The sequence below is a fragment of the Otolemur garnettii genome, unplaced genomic scaffold (genome assembly GCF_000181295.1).
Source record: "Otolemur garnettii isolate 467f Iridium unplaced genomic scaffold, OtoGar3 scaffold00132, whole genome shotgun sequence".
NCBI classification, from domain to species: domain Eukaryota; kingdom Metazoa; phylum Chordata; class Mammalia; order Primates; family Galagidae; genus Otolemur; species Otolemur garnettii.
In genome coordinates, this window is record NW_003852527.1 from 4,207,078 (window position 1) to 4,228,762 (window position 21,685).

The following is a 21,685-nucleotide window of genomic DNA, read 5'->3' on the forward strand; positions in this document are numbered from 1 at the left end:
GTGATTGCTTAAACTCCCTTTGCTCAGTCATCTCAATGGTGCAAATCAAAGCATTTTGTCAGACTGTGAGAAGTTTCACCTAGATATTGCTTCCCACACATGCTGGTCATCATATAAATTATGTTCACGACTTTATAGCATAGCTGGTATTGAAAGTTAAATTCATGCCCAGTGTTAGAACTCGTAAAACATTTTCCTGTTAACACAACCAGACAGAGTCGACATTGTTGATGGTGGGTTTGATCTAATAAACCGTTGGTTCTAACAGTGATTTTTACAGTGTTTCAGGGGTGATGATGATACAAGTTTAGTGATCTAGCAGTTGTTCCTGAATGACAGAAAATTAGCTCCACTGTCTATATTACCAAATGCTGGTCAGAGTAAGAGTAGGGGGTGATTGGAGCCTAACGTAGCCTCATGCTCCGAAAGATGATGGATTATAGGAAAAAACCCTTTAACTTGATGTATACCTTTTTCATAAAAACACTGATTTTTTTAAAGAATGTCTTATATATCGCATTTAGAAATACCTTATTATTCAAATATGTAGCCTGTGCCCGCCTTCTAAGTCATTTATGCAGATGATTTTAAGCTGATTATCATTTCTGAAAGGAAAGCAGTTTTACATTCAGTTACCTTTTTGTTTCTATGTTCTCTAAATGTACTTTCCTGTAAGGACTTTCAGCTTTATCAGAGGTTTTTAAATGTGAACCACAGCAACAGTAAATCTAAACATTTTATTCCCATAAGAGTAACTTTCGGAGATTAATTTTCTATAGGTAATTATAAACATTGGGTACTGTTTTTAAAATTTATTTTGAAATATGTGTTGCTTTGGTCGAAAGCTTTATGAAACTTCATCTCTTCTTATTTAAAAGTAAATTAATTGTTCCTATTTCTAGTTAAAATTAACAGGACGCTGACAAAGCCCTGCTACTTTATCATGTAAACATTGTGTCTGGTCCTGTAGTACTGTTGCACATTCATACTCAGTTGATGATCTTTTTTGTAGTTTTGTTCCATTTTATAAGATACCACAGATCTTTTAGTCACCACTTTAACATTTCTTATCCCAGCATATGCATGATTTTTTTTTTCATCAGGAGATGAGCTTTTTTGATGTGCAGATAAGTGTTATCAGTGGTACTACGCAGATGAAACCTGTCATGTACAAATAGCATGCATCAAGCCCTAAGCATGCAGAACCAGATAAATCGGTTCATTTGCTGAAGCCTTGCAAAAAGAAATTAGCGATGTAATAAAAGCCTTTGAGGCTCTCAGCCCTAATAATAGAGCTTTATAGTAAACCCCACAGATCATTGACTCAATGGATAATCTTTTAGGAAAACTTTTCTCCCTCTATCTTTTCCTGCCTTTCAAAGAACTATAGTAAATGTAAGTATCAATCTCTAGTGAGATGTGTTTATGATATGTGTAACTAAATATCTGGAAGGCTGTAATTTAAAATTAAGAAATTTATTTACTGTTAAATGTAGATTTGTTCAAAAAAGTTTTATTTTTGATGATTTTAATGTTTGATTTGAACATTGAATAGTCACTGCTTTTTCTATATAGAATTCAGATTAAGCATTCCTTCTAAGTTAGTGCATTTGGTACACAGAATTACCAGGTGGGTTGTTCAGGACAGTGGTGGCACCAGGTGGAAAGATGAAAATGAAGAGACATCAAAGAGAGAAATTGAGAAAAAGCATTTGTCTTTAGCTTATAAGTAGAAGAATGTGTTTATAAAGGAGTAGAGGTAAAAGAAAAGGGATGGCATCTATATACATTTATACGCAAAGCTTTATACATCATTTAAAGGCGTTTACAGACTTCTAAAGGTTATTCATGTACCCTAGTTCAACATCATAACAGTGACTGAGCTAATATTTCTATTAGAATTTGGCTGTACTTTTGACAAAGATAATTCTTTTTAAGGTGTTGTTAGGTAATTTTTGGCTCTTTTGCTTGACTAAAATTTGAGATCCAAACAGATTATCACTACTGGGATTGATGATGAGGTTTTTGCATCCATTAACACAATTGGCAATGGTCACTAGATTCTGGTTGTGTAATTTACTACATTTCTTGAGTGTGAGAGAAATACTGAGGATGCAGGATGCTTAAGAGGTTTTAGAGAAATTATTTAGCAAAGAACACTACTTTTCTCAATGCATTAGCTACCAATTATACATTGGTAGAATCTGTTGACATAAAATTGGATTTGATTTAAATGAAGGGGGTAAAAGACTAGACATTTTCAATATTTATTGATACACCTAGTCCATTAAGGTAAATTATAGAGCAAATTTCACTGTGACAGGAACATTTGGGTTGATGTAGTTAATAATCATTCAGCATTACCATTAGACCCTGTCTTCTTTGGAATTTATTATCACCAATTAGGAAAAATGCACAAAAATGGAATTTAGACCTAGCTTACTTGTTGTGAAATATTCGACTTTGAAATGTTTGGGTGTTTACCTTTAATAAAATGACTCTTGAATTCTTTTGAAACAAAGCACATCCCCCACATATAGCAACTAGGCACATATAGTACCTTGTGATAGAATGATTGCAACTGTCATGAAAGAATTATACTGACTGTGTGCTGCTTTTTTTTAGAAGAGACTGCAGAATGCTGGATGCTGAGAGCTAAGCTAGTTTTTGGAGGATAGTTACTAATTAGCTTTAAAAGATGGTCTCCAGAGGTTTATAAATATAATACCTTACATCTAGGGAAAACTAAAATATAACTTGGTTAAAAAGCAAGCTTTCAATTATTAATGAAATGTGAAAGCAGCAAGAAAGTGTAATTTATTTAGAGTAAATATGATAGTATACATAAAGTGGCTCAGCATATGCTTGATATAGATGTTCTGTGCTAGATAGGTAGAAAAATAGTTTTCCTTCAAATGACCCTTATCTTTGTCATTCATTTGTCTTAAAACTAGTCCAGAATTTCTCAGGGTTTTGTGAATGGTTCTTAGGAGGCTTGAAACATAGCTGTGTTATTTAAGTCTGGCTTTCCATATTAGTTGTGCTACCCGTTGGTTATATTTCTGATATGGATTTTGTAACCCCCTCACCCCCAACCCCCATTCCAAGTGTAAATTCCTTGAAGTCAGGTCTGCATCTGTTTTATCTTCAGTTCTCTGATTTCTCTGTAGTGCTTGGTGTAAGCTCTTTAGAACATAATAAACCATGTCAAAACATAGTGGCGTGAAACCTCACCAGAACCTAACCCCTAAATGCTCACAGATTCTGTAGGTCAGGGATCTAGAAAGCCAAGGACACCTGTTATGTATTCCACCATGTTTACGAGGCCTCAGGTAGAGTGATTCAATGTTGGGGTAACTGGCAGTTGAAGTTACAGGATCCAGGTCCTAGATGACTTCTTAACTAACAACATGTAGTATCTGAGCTTGAATATGGAGGACAGGGTTAGCTGGCATCTTGGACTCTTAAGTTTTCCTAGCAACAAGGCAGAAGCTTCATGGTCGTTTATTGCCAAAACATAGTGGTAAGTTGCTGTACTCAATTGGTCAAAGCAGTCACAAGATCCCCCAGATTCAAGAATGTCAAAGAATGGCCATATTGTAAAAACTATACAGTATTCAGTAAATGGTGGAAAGCCAAAGCAAGACTGAGAGAAAAAGGAGCAAAAGGAGGAAGAAAATTAAAGACTGTCGGGTCTGTTTAATGTTGCCATTGCTGACTGGCTCCAGGTCTCTGTTCCAAAATTGAAGCATATTCTGTCAATATTCTATTCACGTTGTTGTCTATATTGAGAATAAATACACATATTTTCTTCTTTTTAAAAATTTTATCTTAAGGTTTCTCCTGCCTCCTTTTCCTTACATGAGAATTCTGCACACAACAGGTAAGTCCATGAGTGCTAGCTCACTTAGCAATGATAGGGCTTTTCTTTTACCACTGAAGAGGAAGAGGATTATATTCGACATCCCAAATGACCAGTATGATAACTTTAGATATATTATCAGAAATGTGTACATATCTTTGTGAGAATGTACAGAGAATATCTCACCTCTGAGGTGACCTTCGAGGACAAAGATCCTGCGTCTTTTTTTTTTTTTAAGACGGAGCCTTAAGCTATCCCCCTGGGTAGAGTGCCATGGCATCACGCTCACAGCAACCTCCAACTCCTGGGCTCAAGCGAGTCTCCTGCCTCAGCCTCCCAAGTAGTTGGGACCACAGGCACCCGCCACAACGCCCGGCCATTTTTTGGTTGCAGCCATCGTTGTTATTTGGCAGGCCCGGGCTGGGGATTCAAACTTGCCACCTTAGGTGTATGTGGCTGGTGCCTTAGCCGCTTGAGCCACAGGCACTGAGCCAAGATCCTGCATCTTAACTCATGATCATACCCACATGAAATTCTGGCAGTGCATAAGCCTGGAGACTGACCAGTTTCATATTCAGCCCGTAGTCTCTGCCTCTCGTTCTTTCATTTCTTGTACCCACATAATCACTATTAAATTTGGATGATGAGTTCCTGGAAATGGGAGTCCTAACTGAATACAAGCAGTACAAGATTGTAGACTACCTCTTTGTAATTGAGTTGCACAATCAGGTGATGATTGTCCTCTGTTCTTTTAGAAATTCCTGAATTATGCCATCTGTCTCCCTGTAGTTCCTTACAGGTATGATGCCAAGGACGCAACCAAGCCTTACTCTGCAGTCTTTACCCTCAGCTATTCTTGTGTTAAGTTCAGGACTATAGCTTATTGGGCATAGTGTCAACTATCCCCCTAAACGCAGAATAAATGGCCAGAACAGAGACCGTAACAAAATAAAGATACTCAACATAATATGGGATTGCTGAGATGTTTGCTGCACTATGTTTTGCTAATAAGGGCTAAGCATGCTCAAGCCCTTTTGAGCCACAGGTGCCGCCCCAATGCTCCAGTTATATTTTTAACCATTCTCCTTGATCTATCATTTTCTGGTAATTCCGTTTATATAACATGATATTTCATGTCACTACACTTTACTTTTATTATGTCATTATCCTGAAATTTTTTATGTTATTTTTCAATTAACTAATACAAATTCTGTAATTGACAATGTTGTATGTCTTCCAAGAAGCCTTCATTGGACCCATAGTTCCTTTTTTATGTAAGATATATAATAACTCTTTGTATACCTCTAAGCACTTAACTATATATTCTTTGATAGCAAGGATGGTATTTGATAGTTAGCACCTAATACAGTAAGAACTTCCCGTGATCACTAGATATTGACATGTTTCTTAAAATGAGCAGAATGATTCCAGGGTCTGAATGTACTCTGGACTCTAGGTTTAGATTTCAAAAAAACTTTTTGGGTATTGTTATTTTATTTTATGTATTTATTTTTGCAAATCAAATTATATTCTCTTTTTGTAGTAATTAGCTGTTCTTCCTAACTTTCAGTTTCCTTCCCTCCAAATTTGGCAATAACACAGGCTGCTCCTACCTCTCCATCACAAAATGCCAAATAATTACCCTTGGCTCTTTTCCTTCATGGCTCTTACCTAGATGTTCACAGAAGCTTCCTAATTGGTCTCTTTTGTCTCTAGTCAGTTCTTACTCTAACTCATTCTGTTTCCCATTTCTAGGTTAATCTTCCCAAAGCACCACTTTCATTTTACCATTCCTCAGTTGAAAATCTTTCAGTGGGCCTTACTACCTTTAGAATGAAATGTTGATTATTATTTTAAAACACCAGGATCTTCCTTAACTATTTTTGTACTCTTAAAATCAGACACGGTGGCTGGCACTGAGTAACTTTGCTTTCCAATGCTACTTTAAAAATTGTTCATTGCCAGAGGGTTACTTTCTCTTCATTCTCCAACACCTTGCTATTTTATATATTCCTTTTAAGTTGTACATTATATTGTATAGGACAGACATAAAGTTCATGTGCAATTTAAATTAGCTAACTATTTAAATCACACGTGAACTTTATATCATCTTATACTTCTGGTTTTGTGGCTTATTATCCACTCGCTCTTACTTTATTGAATTTCTTACCCCATCACTTACTATCCCTATACAAAGATTTATTTTTATCCATAAAGCTCGCTACAGCTTGAGATAGTACATAGCACTTTGGGAAGGGGAGGGGAGAGGATTACTTTGAGACTGGGAGATCAAGACCAGCTTGGACAATATAGCGAAACCCAGGCTCTACAAAAAAAATAAGAAAAATTAGTCAGGCATGGTGGTATGTACTTATAGCCCCAGCTACACAGGAGGCTGAGGCAGGAGAATTGCCTGAGCCCAAGAGTTGGAGGCTGCAGTGAGCTATGATCATGTCATTGTACTCCAGCCTGAACAGCAGAGCAAAGGCTCTATATCTGGAAAAATATACAGTAGAACCTCTCTGTAAATCTACTGACCAAGGGACTGTAACAAACTGGTCAGCATATAGAGGTGGTCAACATATAGAACTAGGCCTGCTATATTGATATGTATGTGTGGTACATGTCTGGTCTATGAAAATTAGGTCAACTTGAAGTGGTTAGTGTAGGGAGGTGGTCAGCTGTGGTTAACCGTGTGTGTGTGTGTGTGTGTGTATGTGTAAGGGAGGTGTGGAGACTCATTCTTATCATCTTAGCACTTTGGGAGACTCAGGCAGGAGGATTCCTTAAAGTCAGGAGTTTAAGAATAGCCTAAGCAAAAGTCAGACGCTATCTCAACAAAAAAACCAGAAAAATTAGCCAGGCATCATGACATGTGCCTGTAGTCCCAGCTACTCAGGAGGCTGAGGCAGGAGAATTGCTTGAACCCAGGGACTTGAGGTTGCAGTGAGCTGTGATGATACGATACCCTATCTCCAAAAAATAATGATAATAATTAAAATCAAATGTATACATATGTTTGTATACACACACACACACACACACACAAGGCAGTGAAAGTATAAGGGGGATTTCTGAGGTTGGTCACTCTTCATTGTCATGTTTTCCTACCAGTGATAGCCATTGCGTTTGGGACAGGAGCAGGCAACCTCATTTTAAGCACTTCACCAGTATTGTATAAAACCATAAGATTATAGGCAGAATTGGTTTGCCAGGTTTATCACTGGGATTCCTGATCTTCTGATTTGTTCTTTTTTCCCAGTCTTGCAAATTAACTCAGTTGTGGACCATAGGAAAATTTAAAATTAATCACACATCATTGACCTTTGGAATCCCTATCGAATACTCTACCCACCCACCCCCAGAAGTATTAAACTTTAAATGTGTATGCATCTGGTGTACCACCTGGGATTGGCTCTTATACTACTGTGTAACTACCTTTATTAAGAACTTAGCATGTGAATGAATGAATACAGCAGTGTGACATTTGAAACATGTATTATTTATTTGGGTGGTAAAATGGTTTTTGAGGCAGCTGTAGCATAGTGATTCTGAGTTGGAGCACTGAAGCTAGACTGACTGACTGGGTTCAAATCTTGGCTCTGCTGCTTATAACAGCATGAGCTAGGCAAATTACTCATCCCCTCTGTACTTAGATTGTCTATAGCAGGTGTCCTCAAACTATGGCCCACGGGCCACATGCAGCCCGCTGAGGACATTTATCCAGCCCACCAGGTGTTTTTGCTGCCGCTGCCTATCCTGCTTAGCAGCCGACTCGTCCCAGGCAGCTAACTCATCCCAGGGCCTGCAGTCCAGCCCTCCAACAGTCTGAGGGATAGTGAACTGGCCCCCTGTTTAAAAAGTTTGAGGACCCCTGGTCTATAGAATGCGGATAGTAATAGATTAAATTAACAAAGGTCAAACATTTACTAGGTCTGACACATGTATTCTCAATGAGCAATCTTTAATTCTCTGGCCAACAGTAATATTTGCTTCATATATTGGATATGTTTTATTTAATTCTTGCAACAGATGAGGACAGTAGTAACTAGTAATTGGCAGAACAGGATTTTTACTCTGACATGTCTGTCTGCAAAGCCTATGTCTTTCTAGTGATGTAAAACATTACTAGAAATGATTTAGAAGCAGTATTGCATTATTTTCTTGCCTGTAGACTATAAAGTGTTTTCACCTAAGGCTGTCAGCTGATACTTTAGCAGCTCCATGAAAGATACTAGAGCATTATTCCCATTTAGCAGATGAAAAACTGAGTCTCAGGGGTTTTCCAGAGTCACAGCTTCTTTCTGTAAGACCAGAGTTCATTTGAATAATTCTCCTTACATCTTATGAGACCTTTTATTCCTTAATAAGGCATTATGTATGTGACTATAACCATCATTGTTGGTTCTGTGCTTTTTATGTTACAGACCCTTGAGCACTAAAATAGTAAACTCTTTGCCTCGATTGCCAACATTCATTCATGAGTCCACCCCTGCTCATCTCCTCTGGACACACAGGTACATTGAGGCATCTTTTAGGGGAGGCACTGCACAGTATGCCTGGACTAACTTTTAAATTTTTGCCTAATTGGCGGTGCCTGTAGCTCAGTGGGTAGGGTGCTGGCCACATGTACTGGGGCTGGTGGGTTCAAACCTAGCCCGGGCCTGCTTAAACAAAAAACATAGCTGGGCATTGTGGCAGGTGCTTGTATTCCCAACTACACAGGAGGCTGAGATAAGAGAATCCCTTGAACCCAAGAGTTTAAGGTTGCTCTGAGCTATGACGCCATGGCACTCTGCTGAGGGCAACAAAATGAAACTCTGTCTCAATTTAAAAAAATTTTTTTTCTTTTTGCCTAATAGTTTTTTGTGTTGTTTTGTGTTTATTTTTTCCTAATGGATTCAGAGCTCTGATTCAGATCCCTATAGTAACTCAACTCCTACTTATACTTCCTGGTACCACAACATTTTATTTTGGCAAGGTTAAATAAAGGTGGTTCATATTTGTTGGCCTTTCTCATTACTACAGATTGCCATGAATACATTGTTTTCTGGGATCTCTTATAGTGTCTCCTACTATAAAATTCTAATGTTGCCTGGGGCTTTTCACAGACAAAGGTACATGTGGCTTTCTTGACTCCGTTTCTTAGGCTTGCTGAAATTTCTTTAACCCAAGTAGAAAGAGAAGAGGACTCATCAGTGTTTAATCCTGTAGAACTTGTGTGTGTCTTAGAAGGTAAGGAAAGAGTTTGGGTTTCAGAGTCAGATAAAAGTTCAGATTGTGGGGCCAGTCTATTCTAGTCATGTGACTTCTAGGCATATTGTTTAACTTTTCATGCTCTCAGCTTCATCATCTATAAAGAGGATTAACCTGTCTAACAGAGGTGGTCAGACTTTTAATTACAGAATTTCTAGCACATCCAGGATGATCAGAATTGTTACTTTCCTAGGGAGTAGGTTTTAGTGAATAAAATGGCTTATTTAGAAATATCAAAATCCATTCTACCCAAGTACAACAAGTTAAATTTATTATCCCTCAAAACGAATATATTTTGAAAAAGCTATAAAGGTAGTGAGAATGGTAGGTATTATTTTATTTGAACTCTGGTATGTAGAAATGTCCTCATGAACTTTGCTATGTTGATACAGCAGTTGAGTTCATCACCAAGTAGATTTTAGTGGTTTGTTATTTATCTCAGTCCAAGCTAAAGGATTTGAAATGGTTCTCTAGCCACGAGTTCAAATTGAAAGCATCTCAGGCGGGTTTTTACATCAAGAGGACATAGCAGATATTTGGTTAGTTTTTATGAGAATTGCTTGATATATTCCCTAGCCCTTTGTATACTTTTTTTTTCATACTTCAAGTAATTTTAAGTAGTGCTCCAGGAGTTATCTAGGAATTCCAACAGAAAGGGGTACAAAGTGCTAATGTTGTATAATTTATACTTAGAATTTTTACTCACTGTGTATATTTAAGTGAAATGTTCCAAGATGTGGTCATGCAAACAGTTTGATATTTTTGTGGAATTTCCTTAGGTTCATATACCAGTTTTATATTTTGTATAGTTCTTTCAGGTATCCACATTTCCCTAGATAAACTAATTTTCAAAACCATCAAAATATTGAAATTAATGGTTCTTTATTTTTTTAAGTACTAATTATTTTTCTTAGTGGAATACCATTTCTATTGAAGGAAAACCTCTGCCTTGTTTCTGTTGGTTACTATTTACTGCTTTCTGCATAATTGAAAAAGACAGATGTAAATATGGTATCCATGCATTTCCTTCTGCTGGCAGTGATCTGGCAGTAATATAAACAGAACCAGGATAACAGCCTGGTTGTGTATTTAGTTTCGCTTAAGTGTATTATTAATTGCTAGGTACATTGCATTAAATGCCTTTTATTCTACCTTGTTAAGAAGTTACTTATTATTTATTAAGTATGAAATGTCCATTTTCCTGAAGTACTAAGTTTGACAGTTGATGTCTCGAACATTTCACTCTGATACTTCTTGTTTTATTTTTATTGTGAAGATACATCCCCATTTTTTGAAACACACATTTTACCTCAAGATTCTCTTTTGAATTTATTTTTAGAGCAATTTTTTTTGGAAACCATGGATAAGTCAAAAATTCATGTTGTTTTCAAATAGGAGTTCTGATGTGGAACCAATGCAGTGCAGACGGCTCAGAAATACCACAGAAGGGTTTGGGAAGGATGTGGCTAATGAACGCACAGTATTCCAGTGGTTTGAAAGATTCCCTTCTAGTGATTTTAATCTTAAAAAATCAGCTATCTGTAGTGGAAGCAAATCCATCTCAACCTACACGTGAATTAGCGCAGTTTGACATTACTATTCCAACAATATTGGATTGTTTGAAACAAATCAGCAAGGTATAAAAGCTAGATAGATGGGTTCTGCAGGAATTAAACAAGTGACAGAAGAGAAATCTCAAAACTTGCCTTTCCTTGCTCTCACAACATAAAGGCAGACCATTTCATCTGTGTGCAATGAAAAATGGATTATTTTCAGTAATCAGAAGCCCTAGGCACAATGGTTGAATAAAGATGAAGTGCTAAAACTAATTCCAAAACCAAATATTCATCAAAAAAGCCAATGGTGTCTGTTGGTGGTCCAGGGCTGATATGATCCATTGCAGCTTCATGAAACCTGGTCAGTTGATTACAGCAATGTCTACTGTAACCAGCTGGACAACATGGTGAAGATGCTTGTGATCACGCAGCTGAGATTGGTCAGTAGAGACAGGCAGGCCAGTCCTCTTGCAAGACAATGCTCAACCACCTGTTGCACAAACAATGCTGCTCATCTTCAGACCTTGCACTAACTGCCACCTATTGCAGGCTTTGGACCACTTCTTGCAAGGAAACGTATTCAAACACCTTCCACGATTTTATCACCACTGTCTCTTCAGGTTTCTTTGCTGCTGATATAAACTAGCCACTGTTCAAATGGCAAAACTGTGTTGGTAGTTTAAGCGTGTACTTTGATTAATTGCACTGCTTCTTCTTTGAGATATAATTACACTTTTGATTTGAAATCAGATGTTTCACATTTAATGACCTAATATCTCCCTGTCTTACTTTGGTAACCACAATTTCTTTCAGATGTGTATCTGTTGTGTCTGGAGATAACAAAATTTTCAATTGAATTAAGCTACAAAAGCTAATAAATGATAAATCTACATTTGAGACAGAATTATGTTTTATTACTTTATGAAGAATAACTTTATTGTTTATTTTTTGCCTTCTGTGTGAAAATGATTATGAATCTTTTTGGACCAACGTTCTAAGATTGTATCTGGCACTGTTTGTATACTAGCACAAGGTCTCTGTCTTTTCTAAAAAGGAAAGGATTTAAATTTTAAAACACCATAAATAACTCACATATACTCACCTTCCTCTTGGTACATCCATGTCCTAAACCTCTGAGAAGAAAATGGTTTTACAAAATTGTTTTTATGTCTTGATTGTAAGTAAAATCACTGTCATATGTGAGCTGCAAAATGCAGACCTTCATTCTGAAGCTGCCTGTTTCTCATTTGGATCTGACATATTAAAAAGCATATAATTAATGGTTGACATTAGTAATTAACATTAACTTTATGGTGCTTAATATGCCATCATTCATCCATCAAATAACCAGAAATGCATAATGTCTTGGCATAAAGGTTTTAATTATATAAAATGGTCTTTCAGTTTTCATATGGTGTAAATGAAAAAACTCAAATGTATTTTAAGAAGAATTTTGTAAGCATTTGTTGAATGTTAGCTGTATTTTTATTTCTTTTTAGGAGTATGCATCAACATCTGTGTCAGGAACTTCAAAGGGACAATGTCGACCTAACTGTGCAGTCTTCATTGTCAGCTAAAGAGCGCCACCTTGCTGCGATTGCCAGTGCCTTATGGAGACATTTCTTTACGTTTTTGAAGAGTCAGAGAATGTCACAGGCAGTGCCTCCCTCACAACTTGCAGATGCAGCTGCAGGTCAGCACTAATTGTTAATTTGCTAATTACTTCCTCTTTTTGCAGGCAGTTTGTCAGTGTTTCTTCTGTAAACTCTTCTTTTCTTATAGTGTAACAAGCATTTTCACAACCGGAAAGATGAAACAAATTACTTATTTTAAAATTGGAATCTTTTGGCTTATTTAGTATTAAAAAATAAAATTATTTGCTAAAAATAAAAGTTTTTTTTTTTTTTTTTTAAGACAGCGTCTCAAGCTGTTGCCCTGGTTCACACCAACCTCCAACTCTTGGGCTCAAACAATCCTCTTGCCTCAGTTTTTCTATTTTTAGTAGAGATGGGGTCTTACTCTTGCTCAGGGTGGTCTTAAACTTGTGGGTTCAAGCAATCCACCTGCCTCTGCCTCCCAGAGTGCTGGATCATAGATGTGAGCCACTGCTCCCAGCCCAAAAGATAATTTTTAATATTAAAAATTTTGAATGTACTTAAGTTTTTCTCATGCATGTAATATTTGAAAAGTAAACAAGTACTTGATCACATCTAGTTCAAGTAGTTTATTTTCAAATTGTATGAGAGATTTGTGAGTTTAGGATGAAGTTAAATTATAAAGAGTAAAAGAATGTAAAATGAATACCACTTCAACATCAAGAAGATGAGATCACAATGATATTGAATATGTAGAATGTTACTATTCTTACTTTTACTGGATTCTATTTTAGATTGTAATTTTTGCTTAATTTTATGATTAGCCTAAGGACTAGAGGACTCTGGAACATGTGAAATTATAGGCAGGAATTTGAATATATGTACATATATGCAGTTCTCTAAGGAGAGGTCATTCTTTCTCAAAGGAACGTTTTTCCAGTATATGTTCAGAAGTACTAGATTAGGTAGGGATTAGTATGATCACTACATGTATTTAAATGAAGTTTACTTAAAGTATTTGGAAATAATGATGGTAAGGTTGGGTGTAGTAGCTCAGCCTATAATCCTAGCACTCTGGGAGACCAAGATGGGTGGATTGCTTTGAGTTCAAGAGTTTAAGACTAGCCTGAGCAACATGGAGACCTCATCTCTACTAAAAACAGAAAAATTATCCTGGCAGTGTGGCGGGCACCTATAGTTCTAGCTACTTGAGAGACTGAGGCAAGAGGATATCTTGAGCCCAAGAGCGTGAAGTTGCTGTAAGCTGTGATGCCAGGATACTGTACCCTAGGGTGACAGGGTGTGAGACTCTTGTCTCCAAAAAAAAAAAAAAAGAAAGAAAGAAATGATTTTGAAAACCTAAAATCTAAACCAACATTTATTTTACCCTACTATAGATGAAGGAAGCTGAACTGAGAACACAATCTAAGTAAAAGTTAAAAGTAATAGTATCACAATCTGAATGATACTAATTTGAAAAAATGTTGAATTCTGATAGCACTTTCATAATTAAGATTTTACAATGAAAAATTAAAGAATTATGATAGGACAAATGTCTTTGAAAACAAATGCTGATGTTTGATCAGTTTAACCAAAGCAGTCATTAAACTTATCTTTCTAACATCCATCATCCCAACAGTTGGTCAGTTAAACAAAAATAAAATCCCATCAGTTTAGTCTGTGCTGGAAGTAAATGTCTATGAATATAAAGGAAAATGTGTGTGGGCTTGATTTGAAATATAGACTTGATAGTTTAGGAGAAAATGATTTTCTTCATTTTAAAAAAGTGACCAAATACCCAGTTTATAGGCATTGGGGACATACCAGCAAAAAACAGGACAGTAACATCTGTTTCATGGCACATATAGTCTGGTGTAGGGAAACCAAAAAATAAATAAACAAAATGTGTAATGTATTAGATGGTGATAAATGCTGTGGGGGAAAGATGAAAACATAGAAGAGGATGGGGATAGTGAAGGCCAGAGGCAGGTTGTGATTTTAAATGGAGTGGCTGGGAAGGTCTGAGTAACACTGGAGTTGAGCAGAGGAGGTGAGAGACCACCCCATGCTGAAGTCCAGTGGCAAGAGCCTGCCTGGTGTGTTTGAGGAACAGTAGGGAAGTAGTGAAGTCCCACATGGAGTGAGAAAGAGAAGTCAGAGGTGCCATCACAAGTGAGTGGAGAGGTGGTCTGGGTTCTGCCTTGTCGTAAAGACTTTTGCTTTTACTCTGAGATTGGAAGCTGTTGAAAAGTGTTCAGCAGAGGAGTAATATCCCTCTGGTTGCTAGGCTGAGACTGGACTTGGGGGAGGCAGAAGGAGAAGCAGGGTGGCTGATTAGGAAACTACTAGAACCACCCAGAAATGAGCAGCTTGGGCTAGAGTGCTAGCAGTGGAGGGGATAGGAAGTGGTGAGATTTCCCATCTGAAGGTAAAGAAAGCATTTGGAAGGTAGAGCTGACGGAAATTGCTAAGTGAATAAGATATGGTACCAAAATAGATGAAGAGGAAAACTATAGCCACTTGCTAAAATCAGGAACATTATGGCAAGAGCAGATGTGATGAAGGAGTCTTTGGACATACTATTTTAGATGTCCATTAGAATCTGAGCGACTATGTTAAGTAGGCACTTGGAAAATGAGCCTGGGGTTCAGGGAAGAGGTCTTAGCTGGAGAAATAAATTTGGTAACTGCCTGTGTCTTTGAAGCCATGAAACTGGATGAGATCACCAACTGAGTATGAGTAAGTGCAGGTGGTAAGAGAACTTTGAGGACTGGGCCCTAGTGTATTCCTATGTTCAGGTTTGTAAAGTAAGGAGAAACAAGAAAGGAGACTCAAAGGGAGTCCGAGTGAGGTAAGAGGAAAGCCAAGAAAGTGTGGTGCTCTGGAACCCAAGGAAGTGCTGCTAGTGAGTCAAGAATGGGGGTATTAACTTCAGGGGTCAAAGAGGAGTTTTTGCTTTTAAACAACATGTGAGAAATTTCAGTATATTTATAATGAATGCGACAGGAATGTTTCAGAGTAAAGGAAAATTTGATGGTGCAAGAAAGTCACTTTTATTTTAGTGCCAAGAGAAAATGGCATCCTGTAGTGTAGAGGAAGAGAAGGCAGAGTAAGTGGGCCTAGATGAAGGCGTCTGGGGAGATGGGGCAGGAGCTTGGGGCAGGTCTCTTTGGACGTTTCTTGTTTCCCTGCAAAGTAGTAACTAAGGCATTAGTTGAAAGTGAAGAAAGGGGGAAAGGCGCTGGTTGTTGGTAAAGAGTGAAGAGAAGGGATGCAAGAGTCCTCCGGTGGACTAGGGAAATTGGTAGGAATGCCGTCCTGTTACAAATCTAAAGTGCCGTTCTTCAGTCACTTACACTGGTGCAGGGGGAAGTGCATTTGGGGAAAAAGCCAAGAGTGGAATTAAAGTGCAGAATTTGGGGCGGGGGGAAATACACAAATCAAGAAAGGAGCAAGGGAATTTGTGGTGTGAACAAAGTAGGATAATAATGGACCATGCCATCAAACTGCTTGAAGAGGGAGGGGAAGGCACAGAGGCTGGGAGGGATAGGGGAAAAGTTCAGTGGATTGCAGGGCCTGATGGCATCAAAGAATGGTTGGAGTTGGGCCCTAGGACAAGAGAGTGAGAAAGCCAGTTTGGTATCAAAAAGTGAAATGACAAAGATTGTGGTTACTGGTAATGCTCAGGTCTCTGAGTATGACCATAGCAGTGAGTGGCTGAAGTAGAATGAAGTATAGGTTCACTGGAGGAGAAGGGCTGCAAGAAATTGAAAGACTCATGATACTGGAAGAAAAATAATAAATGATTATGACAAGAATGCTATGAAAGAAAATGATAGTGAGCTACAGTCTACAAGGAATGAGGGGAAGTGAATTAGGACATAGTACATGAATCCAACAAGGAGGTGTTACCATCTGATATGAGATTCAAAGCTAGGATTTTCAGGGAAGAAGGAGGGAGAATGGTCTAGAGGCAGCAATGTGAACCAAGTAAACTCCCTAACTGCAGGTCAAATGGTATGACAGGAATGGGAGAATAAATAGCCACTTTTGAGAGAGCTGTGCAAGAGACAGTGTTTAGAGCTTACTGGCAGCTTAATATAATATAAATTGAGCTGATGGAGCCCCAGGAAATCACAAAATAAAGTAGATTTATTTAACTTGATTAACTAAATAACTCTATTTCCTACACTTTGTGGGTTCTGAAGGAAGTGGGGTGTCAAGGATTGTAGGAGATGACTGTTTAATAAAAGAGAATGTCCAGTGTTGAGCTGAGAGTGAACTATTCACCTGTGGCAGGTGGCAAGTACATTATTGTAATTGGAAAAGAGTTAGATGCTACAAATATCTTTTTAATGGGTCTTTTGAATGATAGAGGCACATTTACCGAAACCTCAGGCTTAGAAATTGGGACATGAGGACCCCATTATAGACCCATGATGATAATACCAATGCTTCTAGACGAGCATTTTTCAACCTTCTTTATCTCACTTGAACCTGTGGTTAAACTTCTGCAGCCCACTTAAATTATGTTAATCCAAAAAAAAAAATAGTAAGAAATGCTTACTATGCTTTGAACGTCTTTCAAAAATAATTTAATTAATGGTCTTTAAAATTTTCATGGCATATCTTAGATCCTCTCGTGGCACACTAGTTGAAAGTCACTACTCTAGACCCTTTCTTGGAGATCTGGATGATGCTATGGAAATTTGTTTGACAATATGTATTTAGTTCAGTTTTACTTTTTTGTTCTCCTTTTGAAAATAGGACATTTTATTATTTTGGTATTTTTAAAAATCACTGTATAATTTTAAGAGGAGAGAGATTTCAACAAATTTCTCACGGTAAGTTTCTCTCATTTTTAAATCTAGATTTTACTTTGCTGGCAATGGACATGCCAGGCACAGCTCCATCAGATCTTCAACCTCAGCCTGTTATATCAATAATCCAACTTTTTGGTTGGGATGATATCATCTGGCCCCAAGTTGTAGCAAGATATTTAAGTCATTTCCTGCAAAATAGGTATGTGTTTTTATTTCAAGCATATACATCAACACAAGTCCCTTATAGATCAGTACCCTAGGAAGGTAAGAAATTTCACAGATGAAAATTGATCTTTACTCCTTATATTTTCATGTTGGCAGGGTTTTGCAGATGTATCAGTATTTGACATGAGTCACAGTAGGAGAGCTAACTTATGTTTCGTGGACTGCTTTAAAAATGAAATTTTTTTGGTTATCCCTTTCAAAATTGTTTCTATAGGACTACCTTATTGGTATCCTGAAATTACCTTCCTACAATACCCACTGCAAAAGAAATTATGCAGACATTATTACTGAATTTGTAAAACACTGGTATGTTATTGCCGTTTGCCATTTTAGACTTAATATTGTTCCTTTTATAACTAGATTTTTAAAGATTTGACTCTTGTAAGGTCATGAACAAGGTACTTCACCTGAAGAATGGCTTTGTCTTTTTTTTTTCCTTTTTTTTTGAAGCAGGGTCTGTCACCCAGGCTGGAATGCAGTGGTGTCATTATAGCTCACTACAACCTCAAATACGTAGGCTCAAGCAATCTTTCTGCCTCATCCTCCTGAGTGGCTGGGACTACAGATGTGTACCACCACACTTGGGTAATTTTCCTACCTTTTTTTTTAGAGGTAGGATCTCTCTGTGTTGTTCAGGCTGGTCTCAAGGGACCCTCCCTCCAGGGCATCCCAGACTGCTAGGATTACAGACATGAGCCACAACTCCCAGCCAACAGTGGCTTTCTTACCTGTAAGTATCTCGTGCTGCCACATTGCAGAAGAGGTCTGAGAAGCCTCGATACAAAGAATAGACAATAGATAAAGTTACAATAGAAAGAGGGTAGAGGGATTAATGAGGGAAAATAAAATAAATATATAAGCCTAAGAGGTCCATGCAGTTCTTATCCAAGCTATCAGTTAGTGGAAATGAAGAGAAATGTAGTTGGCGGGTAATTTATTTCCTCAGGAGATTCATTAAGCAGTCACTAGTCTTACATTTTCTCATTGGGCTTTTAGTTATAAAGTAAGGAGGTGATTTCTAGAATCCTTTCTAGCTTAATAGTTCTATAATAATAATGAATATTTATATTATTTAGTAAACATTTTTGCTGAAAATATTTGAAATAATTTTCTTCTTAAAAATAATATTCTTAGTGTATTGACTGGATATGGTGGCTCACACCTATAATCCTACTACTCTGGGAGGCTGAGGCAGGAGGATCACTTGAGCTCAGGAGTTTGAGATCAGCCTGAGTAAGAAGGAGACCCCCATCTCTACTAAAAAGAGAAAAATTAGCCAGGCATTGTTTCTGGTACCTGTAGTCTCAGCTACTCGAGAGGCTGAGGCAGGAGGATTGCTTGAGCCTAGGAGTTTGAGGTTCCTGTGAGCTAGGCTAATACCATAGCCCTCTAACCTGGGCAGCAGAATGAAATTCTGTGTCAATAAATAAATAATAATACTGTTAGTGTATTATTAATAGTTGAAGAAACTGAAAAACAAAAGTGTTTAATAGCTTTGGGAAAGTTATATATGTAATAAACAATCAGCCTATGTTATTAAATATTGTGTACTCTTTTATGACAAGTTATATTTAAAGTATTTCAAAATAGCATTTTTAGAATTGTGATTTATATGATTTATTAAATATACATTGTTAAAATGTATGATGTTCATTAACACTTTATATTTAGGTTAAGACCACCCCTGTAGAAAGAATTTTTTTATTAATTTTTTAATAAATTTAAATTTATTTATTAAATTTTTAGTAAATTTAAACAAATAAAATTTTAAGACATTGTTTTGGAACTTGTGTGAGATTATGCTTAATAATGACTGACTATGGAAGAGGGGAACAGGAAAGGATGGGACAGGAATGGGAATGCCAGCAGACAGAATACGTTCTGTCTTCAGCTTTTCTGTACCAATAATTCCCACTTCTCTCTCGTCTCGTTTACTTATCAGTGACGACCATTTTTTATTCTACTTGTCACTTCCTTCATTATTATCTTACCTTTCTAGTTATAAGCCCCTTTTCTCATTTTAACCATGTTTTTTCTTATTTTGTCATGTAGATAAGAAATAGGATAAGCCTTGAAATAAGCCTACACTTACGCCATGACAGGAAAAGGAAAAGTTGAAAATTAGAACAAATGAAAATAAGAGTGTGTAATATGCCTTCCAGAGGGTATCTGTAGTCTCAGTTTCAGGAATCATGTCTGCATTAGTATAATCATCAGAAAAATAATGAGACCAAGTAGTTGGGGGAATGGTTTTCTTTATATCTTCATCTTTACACTCAAGAAACATTGTCATTTGTGGTTTGGGTTTTTAAAAGATTTCTGTCAACTGTTTTTCAGCACATTATGTGAAACAGTTTCCAATTCCGGCTATGTATCTTTTCAAGCCTTAACCATAAGATCATGGATCCGTTGTGTTTTGCAAATGTACATAAAAAACCTCTCTGGGCCTGATGATTTGTTCATTGAAAAGAATCTTGAGCAGGTAGTTGGTAAGTGTTGTGGGCTTTCTTGGAGAGATGGTGATACCTATGTTTATGTAATTTGTTATGTAAACTAATAAAAGATATACAAAATGGATTTATAATTAGGAATGAATATAAGCAGAAACTTTATCTTGCAGCCTATTTTTTAAAAATACTTTTCTGTTACTGTATATGACATACTTCTCTGCTATAAAGATAAAAGAACTTGTTTCCTCGAAACCCAAGAACAAAAACTTGCTTCTCAGGTGACAAGCTATTTTTTGTTACCATGAAGAAAGTGATCACAAAAAATAATGGAAATCTAAAGTAATAACCAGATACCCTACAATAACCCTGTGAATACCCTACAAAGAAAAATATCCAATTATGAACGATTCTCTTCTATTTTATATTAGATATTTCGCCTTTCTTCTGCTGACTACTAATCATTGAGTAACACAGGTGCCTTTTTCTAATCTCCCATACAGTTCTGCTGTCTGTGGGGCATACAATTTCCTACAGCTATTGTTTATGGCCACTTGGTAATTTCATGAAGTCTGGTCTGAAAAAATGTTCCCAATTTATTTGGATATTTTATTCATTTGGCTTTACTTGAATAACTTTTGGGGGTAGGATGTGCATAAGTGAGAGAAACTTAATTCAAGTCTTTAATTTTGTGGAAATTTGAATTTTGAAAGAAAGTATGTCATAAATGAACTACATTCCCTTCTCTTGTATATAATTTTATATTATATGAGTTTATGTAACAAATATAAATGCTACAGTATTATTTTATTTTACCAGAAAAAGAGTACATGAAACAGTTGACTGAACTGACAAGGTTACTATTTAAACTGCCAGAAGTGAAGAGTATTTTCTCAAAGGCTCACTCTGAATATTTACCCATACCAGAAGACCCTAAGAAAGCACTTATTCTCTTCCTTGAGGTAATTTTTGTTTATTAGTATATTTGTCCAGATCAATTATTATTTTTCAGAAAAATCTGAAGTATTCTTAATGTTTTTCTATAAAATGAATTCTTATTAATTGAATTATACTATTGGTTACCTGTGATTATAAACTTCTAGAGGAAGAAAAATATGATTTAAGGAACAAAATTTTATACTTAATTAAGGACATCAGAAAAATTACATTTAATAAGAATAATAAAACTAAGAAATACCATGTAAAAGCTTTAATCCAAGGCTAAATTAGATTGTACAAATATCTTATCACTGACACTGCTGAACACAACATTCTTCAGATACTTGAGTACTAAATTTCCTTGTAAAGGATCCATCCTGGTTCCAGCTTAACATTTACCACTCTGTAGCAAACAGTGTAAGCACAAGCACCATCTACTTTATATAATAGTATGCTTGGGGCATTAAACTCCAATCCATTTATTTTGTTTTGTCTCCAAAATAAATAGTCGCATTCAAAATTTCATTTTTAATTATTAATTTCATAGGAATCTATGAACAGAATTGAGTGAGGTTGTTCATGTGTTTGGATTAGTGTAAGCTATTCACAGTAAAATTTGATTTAGTTTTCTATAGAGTGGTTGGAATCAGCTGCAGTGGAAGTACAACCAAAAACAACTTTTCTATAAATATTATTTCTTCCTTGATTTCCATTAAGTTAAAGTACAATTGTATGACAATTTGAGATGTCATCTAATTCCCCAAAGTATTTAGTAATAGTAAATGCAGACGGAAAGTACACATTTTTGTTGAGCCCTTTATTTTGTAGTGATTGGAAAGATGGAGACTTTATATCTTTTGTGTTTACCTGGATGGAGTTGAAACACAAATGAAAACAAAAGTACGAATATAGTTGATACTACTATGACACCAGTATAGAAACAACTACTATAGTCGGTAGTGTACAGTCAGTACCGCTATGA

General features: G+C 36.6%; 1 protein-coding gene across 1 annotated transcript in view; it reads left to right on the forward strand.

The window, feature by feature from the left end:
* The window catches only part of MMS22L (MMS22 like, DNA repair protein), a 134,353-nt gene that overhangs the window by 76,693 nt on the left and 35,975 nt on the right, over positions 1–21,685 (forward strand). Inside the window, exons 15-18 of the mRNA XM_003798217.2 lie at positions 12,174–12,367; positions 17,141–17,291; positions 19,655–19,806; positions 20,584–20,726. Coding sequence (XP_003798265.1) covers positions 12,174–12,367; positions 17,141–17,291; positions 19,655–19,806; positions 20,584–20,726 — 640 coding nt within the window. The remainder of the gene's footprint in view (positions 1–12,173; positions 12,368–17,140; positions 17,292–19,654; positions 19,807–20,583; positions 20,727–21,685) is intronic.